Raw genomic sequence first — 7,582 nt, forward strand, 5'->3', positions numbered from 1 at the left:
ATATATACAGTATCTCACAGAAGTGAGTACACCCCTCACATTTTTGTAAATATTTTATTATATCTTTTCATGTAACAACACTGAAGAAACGACACTTTGCTACAATGTAAAGTAGTGAGTGTACAGCTTGTATAACAGTGTAAATTTGCTGTCCCCTCAAAATAAGTCAACACACAGCCATTTAATGTCTAAACCGCTGGCCACAAAAGTGAGTACACTGATGTCCAAATTGGGCCCAAAGTGTCAATATTTTGTGTGGCCACCATTATTTTCCAGCACTGCCTTAACCCTCTTGGGCATGGAGTTCACCAGAGCTTCGTGAGGGGTGTACTCACTTCTGTGAGATACTGTATGTCATACCAATGTCATTATACAAATTTGTATCCTCATATGTCACAAAAATGCACACGCGCACACACACACACACACACAATATTATATATTATTACCATTTTAAATTACTCTTTTCTATTTTAATATATTTTAAAATGTAATTTATTCCTGTGATGCAAAGCTGAATTTTCAGTATCATTACACCAGTCTTCAGTGTCACATGATCCTTCAGAAATCATTCAGATATGTTGATTTGCTGCTCAAGAAACATTTATTATTATTATCAATGTTAAAAACAGTTGTGCTGCTTAATATTTTAGTGTAAATCATAACACATTTTTTCAGGATTTTTTAATGAATAGAAATAGTTTGAAATGATTTAAAATAGGAATCTTTTGTAACATTATAACTGTCGATTTTAATCAATTTAATGTGTCCTTGCTGAATAAAAGTAATAAATTATTTTTTAAAAATCTTGCTGACCCCAACCTTTTCAACGTTAGTGTATACATTAAAATTATTTGTCCAATTATTAAATATTCATATTTTAAAAACATTCATTACTCTTTATTATTATGCATCTAATAGTAATTCAGTTCAGTACTTGTACAAGCAATAACAAAAAGGTAATATTCAAGAAGGAATATTTAACTAATATATTTCATTTTGTGGTATTTTATTGAAGGAATAATGTGGTTCGTACTTCTAATAAAATATTTACAAAACCTTTCAAGATGTTAATCTCTCAATGGAAAACATTTACACAGTAACATAATTTGTACAATGAGGTAGATACAAAAACTAAAATAGCTTATTATATGTGTGAAACATTATTACTGAATAAATGATGGCACTTAGAGAAAATAACTTAGTGTAACTGAACATAAATTTAAATTTGTACCTGTACAATAAAAAAAATAATTTACATATCAGTCCATAAAATTCAGCTATAAAGCAGGAATGTGTTGTAGGAATGAACCAGTGAAATGGAACTAAGAGTGATGTAACAATGTTTTTGTGCTTGATTCCAGTCCAAAATCGTATTTCCAGAAGTGATTTACAGTATAGCATTTCAGCTAAGGCTTCCACTAGTGTTCTGAAGGCAGATCAGGAAATCAGACATTCACAATCACCTGCAGCCACAGGACTCCACCACCATGTCCTCATACTGCTTGTATACGACGTTATTTCCTGCGTCGATGTACAGGATGCTGATGGGACTGAGTTTGGACGGGACGCAACAGCTGGGCGGCATGTTGCTGGGGTTCATGGAGTTCATGAGAGTTTGTATGATGGCATGATTGGTTGGCTCCAGGTGAGACCGGAGGGGGAAGTCACACATGCCCTCACAGTGATAGGCCTCATAGTCTAAGGGAGCGATTATCCAGTCGTCCCAACCCAACTCCCTGAAGTTCACATGCAAGGGTTTTTTGCTGCACCTAGATTTGGACTTTTTGCCGTGCCTCTTGCCGTGGCGGTTGGGTAAAGTGGTCCGTCTTCTCCGTCGAGACTTTGAGTGAGGTCCTTTATCCAGACCCCACAGTTTAATCTTCTCCCTCTTTTCGTAGAAAAGGCTTTGTCTCTTTTTTGACCTTGTGAAAACAACCAATATGGCTTTCTTTAGTTGCGGGCGGCCATGTCTGTGAAATCCAAGATATTGCAAGTTGATTTCCCTCTCAGGATTATCGAGCGTCGCCTTGAGCTCTAAACAGAAGCGCGTCCCGTGTGAGTGGCGGTGACGTTCCTTAAAAATCTCCCATACGTCAAAAACCTCCCATTTTGGTTTATGCGCATCCTCCAGATCCAAGGTTTTGGAATCAAGGACGGCGTGCGACTGGCAGGAGAGCAACTGTATCTCCACTGGGCCCGTCTCAGATGCTCGGAAGCTTCCGGAGATCTTTGTGTATATCCTCAGTTCAGCACCCAAGAGCTCCACATTCTCAGTAAGAATCGATACATCGAATAAGTATTTCTGTCTCCACAGTGGGGAGTTTGAAAGGTCATCTGGAACAAAGAGCACAAATGTTTAGTGACAGTGGCTGTATAGTATTTAGACAGTTTAGAGAAGCATATTAAACATGAATGCAGAAGAAGAAGAATGTTTCAATCAACTAGGATATCTTGTTGAAATTTATTTTCTTCCTTCATTCTTGATTGATTGCTTTGTTTTTATTTTAGATTAAAAAGAATGAAAAGTTAAACAAATGAAAAAAACATTAATTCTAGACTGTTTCTTTCAATGTCTCGTATTGAACTTTGTTTACTCTTTCTTTCGGGACTTGCTTTATTTATTATTTAATATTATTTAATTAGGATTGTTCCCAGTCCCTTTAGCGTTATGACACTTCACCCATTCATTCCTAAAAGATTTTTTTGTCGTACATTGTGTAATAAGAAACAGTATTTTTCCATCTCAAACGCACCTGTACTGTAATTCTGACTCTCGTTGAAAAGGGAAACAATCTCGGAGCAAACAAAGAATTTTAAATCCGAAATTAAGTAATAAAGAAATAACTAACCTTGACCATCGTCCACGAAACTCGTTATGGTGTTTGCTGCTTTTGACGAGCGGAAAAAACTCGCGTTCAGTCCCAGTTTCTCAGCCGAGGAAAAGGTCTTGTAGATGGAGATCATGTAATCATGAGGTTCAGTTGCGTCCTTGATCGCCCGCTGTGACTGCACGTCATACACGTCTCCTGATAACGGTGATGCTGACAGAATACTTTTGCCGTATTTGGCTCTCCTGTGGCCATCAGCAGCAGGAACAGTCTTGGTCACTTTCATGGATGCGATTGGAAACCGAGGATTTATTGAGTGAACACAAAGAAAATGCAAAAGTAGCGTAAAAGTCAAAAATACCCCAGACGCTCCATAAGCACACATCCTGTAAATGCACAAGAAAAAAAGAAGGACCTGCTTGGGAAAAACACGAACACATCACGTGTGTGTGTGTGTGTGTGTGTGTGTGTGTGTGTGTGGAGGAGCCAAGACTGAGAGCGTCTCTCACCCATCTCAGGTGTGTGTGTGTGTGTGTGTGTGTGTGTGTGTGTGGAGGAGCCCAGACTGAGAGCAGCTCCTCTGAAGAACAGCCTCCTTAAGTACCGTCATGACATTATTAGCTCAACTCAATCCAAACAACACGTTAAAGATATCTGCCTCCTACCCAGCTTTCAGGTGATGCTACTGTCCTCCATGTCTGCACACATTTTAATATGCGCGATTTTTACAGTAAAACATTTATAAGTAGTCATGTTTTATATTATAATTATTTATTATACTGGTAAAAAATGTATAGCCTGAATGCACTGTAAGTGGATAAAAGCGTCTGCTAAATGCATAAATTATTATTAAATTATTATAAGGTTTTAATATTAGAACCAAGGTCACTGATGTAACTGCTATGTAGAATACGAACCACAATCGAAAAAAAAAGAAAACTACGGATTTGTTTTTTTCAAGTTTTTAATATCCTTTTAAGCTCAATGTGAATGGCAAATAGTCTCTCTCTCTCTCTCTCTCTCTCTCTCTCTCTCTCTCTCTGAGTGATTTAAAGGTAAGCAGAAGAATTGTATAAATGATACGAGAGGACACAGGCAGCCAGTGGAGGTTGAATAGAATATGAGTGATATGTGCAGAACGTTTAGTATAAGTTAGCATTCTCGCAGCAGAATTTTGAATATATTGCAATCGAGAGATGGATACTGGTAATCCGGAAAAAAATAGTGTTACGGTAATCAAGGCGGGATGTGATTAAAGCATGTAGCCTACTAGTAATTCAGCATCTTTTGGACTGATGAAGGAACGGCGTTTGGCAATACGGCGAAGTTGAAAAAATGCAGCTTTGGAGAGCTTACTAATATAAGCATCTAGGTTTAGAGAAGAGTCAAGAATGATACCTAAGGGTTTAACTGTGGCAGATGGAATAATTGATGTGGCTTCGAGGTCAAATCTAGGGGCATTTGTTATGTTTTTTTGTTACAATTGGGGGCCCGACAAGTAAGAAATGTTTTAGTCAGATTCAAACAGAGATGAGGAGTTTCAAACTGAAACAGGAGACGTGCTGTGTGAGTAAAACAAAGGAATATTAAGATAATTACCACTTACTGAATATTTTGTGCATAATTTTGTGTAACTATGTAACTATGGATACATAAAATATTATGAAATTAACCTTGGCAAGATGAATGAATAGAATATTCAAAAATATTTAAAATGTTATTTCCACCCCAGAATGCTGATATGAGATGTGATACGAATTAAATGTGTCTTAATGTTTTTGGTTTTTTTAAAGGACTGAATTGTCCTGTTAAGCATGTAGTACTTCTTGGACATTGTTTGTAGACATTTAAAATCACCATGAAATCAAAACTTGCAATTCTTATTTTTTTATGGAATATTGCAGTGTTTATTTTACATTATTTAATCTGTGCACTTCATTTTTATTAAAATTAATGTGCTCTCATAATCTGATCCAATAATTTCTTGATGGATAAAATCAAGTCCCGTCCTACTTTTTTTTTCTTTCTCTCATTCAAGAAGCAGTTTCCGGAGATACAGTATGCAGTATGTTAGAGTAGGCAAGAACAGACAATCGCAACATCCATTTTCTGGCTGACTTTAAAGGAAATGGAAAAGTACGCCTGTATATGGAAAAACAACACGTATGGAAGAACTTGAAATTTTATTAAGCATATAAGAAAGCATATAAATATATATTTCATAGTAAAAGGAATAGATTTAAATATTTAATTTTGTTCAAAGTAACAGTTGTTTTTGTTCTACAGTTATTATGAGTGAATGTGTTCAGAATTTATAGTTGTAGCTTACAGATAATGATCATATGGGAAAACAGTAGTATATAGACAAAGGCAAATCATTAGAAGACAATAGAATATATTTATGAGAGTGCACTGTGTGTTGTGATTATTTAGGGTCTCATGAGCAGTAGGAGTAGACCACACAACAGCATGAGCAGATACACAGACTCTGACAAGACAGTTGGGCTGGAGTCAAAGCTGCTGGGGAAGTCATCATCCTCCGTAGTGACGACCACAGAAGATGGCGTTGTAGCTGTTCTGAGTGTGAAAGATCTGGACTCAGCCTTCCATTCACTCAAAGTAAAGGCCAACTTCAAGTTCTCACCTGTAAAAGAGGTACAGGGAGAGAAATGACTGTAAACACTTAAAATAACAAGTGACAGCAATACAAAAAATTGTATTTGTATAACTAAGGCTACCCACCACTTGTAAAGATGGCTAAATCAGTGTAATTGGCCCAGCAGTCACTGAATGGGATGGTGGTGTTTCCATGAAGTCCCTCTGCTGGATTCCCATTAGCATCTTTGAGCACAGCTGACATGGTCAGAGTCGTCACCCCCACAGACACGCAGTCACTCTGAAAACAGACACGCAAAGATACTCGATACCAGGTGCAGTTTCCTAGTAATCACCTGAAAATTACAGTTTCAGGTATTCTTAATGAAATCAGGAAGCGTCTCTCTCACCGCTGCATCCACAGCCATGATGCTGGGCTGCACGCTGAGGGGCCCGGGGGACAATCCCACCACGGGCTGGACCACCACCACCAGGGACGATACCGTCCTGACTGTCTCCACCTGCTGGTCATCACGGGTCACCTCCTGAGTGGCCACCTGAGGTGTTGCATTGCCATGACAACAAAATTGTAAAATAAGACAAAATTTTACACAGATTAGCGAGTTTTTTTTTTTTTTTTACACTAAAATCAGTTAACACTCATACTGTTCACATCTTGTGACAATACTAATGAAAATGGTGAGTATTTTCATGTTTATGAATTGGCCCCATTCACTTCCATTGTAAGTGCCTCAATGTAACCCGATAACAGACAAATTATAAATAAGAATAAAACCAATTAAATAATTTTTAATCTTTTATTGTTCTAAATTTTGTGTGACCTGTAAATGCTGTGTGTCTACTGTCAGTACTGTATAATCCAGGGCTGTCCAAACTCGGTCCTGGAGGGCGTGTTTAATTGGGGTTGGAGCTAAACTCTTCAGGACACCGGCCCTCCAGGACCGAGTTTGGGCACCCCTGGTCTATAGTCTATTAACGCTGTTTAACATGGTGAACTCATGGTGACATGCTGTTGCATTAATAAGTGTACCAATGTGCAATTCTGAGTGGGAGAAATCCCTTCTATTTGTGTACTGCTAGTTGTATTCAGTTTACCCCAGATCAGGCCGATGAATGAATGCTAGAGAGTCCTCTGTGCTGTTTATCTTGGAAATCCTCTCAACACTGATTGGATGTTGTAGATCCTCATTTCCCGGGTTGGTCATGAACATGTAATTTCTGGCCCTCCAGGACCGAGTTTGGACAGCCCTGGTATAATCCATCTTACTGACTAACCTCTGTAAGTCCAGCATTTAGCAGCATAAGTCTCAGCTTCTGTGGTGTTGTGCTGGTGAAATAGATGTCAAAGGACTTATTGGTGGTAACAATGGCGTGGAATAGAGATACTCGCTTCTGACACGTGTAACCAGCGCACCAGCCGTGGTCTTGTGGGCCTGTGACAAGATATTCACAGTAAGTTTTTAAAACTCATTAATACACACCTTTTTCTGCTTATGGTAGATGATAATTAGCAGAATGAGGGGAGTTAAGAGTCATACCGTTGATCAAATCCACATATTTGTCCCCCAGGATGGCTACAGGTGAAAGACGCCTGGTTTCTGTGTCTGCATCCAGACTTTCTATGACGAGCACACACTCCTGAACCCAACAAAAGTTGTGTCTGAGGTCAAAAAGAAAAAAGATGGTAAATATTTTTTTTTTGTATAATGACATCATCTTTGACTGTTTAAACTGGAGATTCATACACATTTTGAGGGAATCAGACTCACCAGAGACTGTCATCAGACCAGCTATGGCATTGTAGCTCATCAGTCCAGTGAGAGGTTTTTGTGGTCCATTGTTATGAGCCGATTCAAACGTCGGCCAGCAAATTCCAGACCTGCCACCTGTTGAACACAAAAAATGCAGTTAGAATTAGTTTAGAAAATGGATCAATTATATGGAATGTATTCAGTTGTAAATGGATGATTCTATAATATGTATTGTACCATTAGGAGGGCGTGGGGCCTTGTGACTTCTGCTGAGATCAACGTAGGTCATAGTTGTAGATAGACGGTCAAAACAGTTGAAGTTGGGGCTGCTGCCCACAATCAGGGCACCCTGGAGTGATGATTTAAAAAAAAAAAAAAAAAAAA

General features: G+C 38.3%; 2 protein-coding genes across 2 annotated transcripts in view; both read right to left on the reverse strand.

The window, feature by feature from the left end:
* Positions 1–1,462: 1,462 nt before the first annotated feature.
* On the reverse strand, positions 1,463–3,216 carry LOC107656597 (growth/differentiation factor 6-B-like). Its single transcript, XM_016444491.1, has 2 exons — positions 2,853–3,216; positions 1,463–2,337 (listed from the first exon to the last, which is right to left on the reverse strand). The coding sequence occupies exons 1-2, from the start codon at positions 3,214–3,216 to the stop codon at positions 1,463–1,465; spliced, it is 1,239 nt and encodes a 412-aa protein (XP_016299977.1).
* A 1,928-nt stretch (positions 3,217–5,144) lies between these two features.
* LOC107656576 (fibrocystin-L-like) overlaps positions 5,145–7,582 on the reverse strand; it is a 36,861-nt gene continuing 34,423 nt past the window's right edge. The window contains exons 68-73 of the mRNA XM_016444468.1: positions 6,986–7,082; positions 6,719–6,880; positions 6,100–6,101; positions 5,837–5,983; positions 5,574–5,727; positions 5,145–5,475 (exon numbers count right to left, since the gene is read on the reverse strand). Coding sequence (XP_016299954.1) covers positions 5,261–5,475; positions 5,574–5,727; positions 5,837–5,983; positions 6,100–6,101; positions 6,719–6,880; positions 6,986–7,082 — 777 coding nt within the window. The 3' untranslated portion in view covers positions 5,145–5,260. The remainder of the gene's footprint in view (positions 5,476–5,573; positions 5,728–5,836; positions 5,984–6,099; positions 6,102–6,718; positions 6,881–6,985; positions 7,083–7,582) is intronic.

Source organism: Sinocyclocheilus anshuiensis, unplaced genomic scaffold (genome assembly GCF_001515605.1).
Source record: "Sinocyclocheilus anshuiensis isolate Anshui unplaced genomic scaffold, SAMN03320099.WGS_v1.1 scaffold1393, whole genome shotgun sequence".
Lineage (NCBI taxonomy): Eukaryota > Metazoa > Chordata > Actinopteri > Cypriniformes > Cyprinidae > Sinocyclocheilus > Sinocyclocheilus anshuiensis.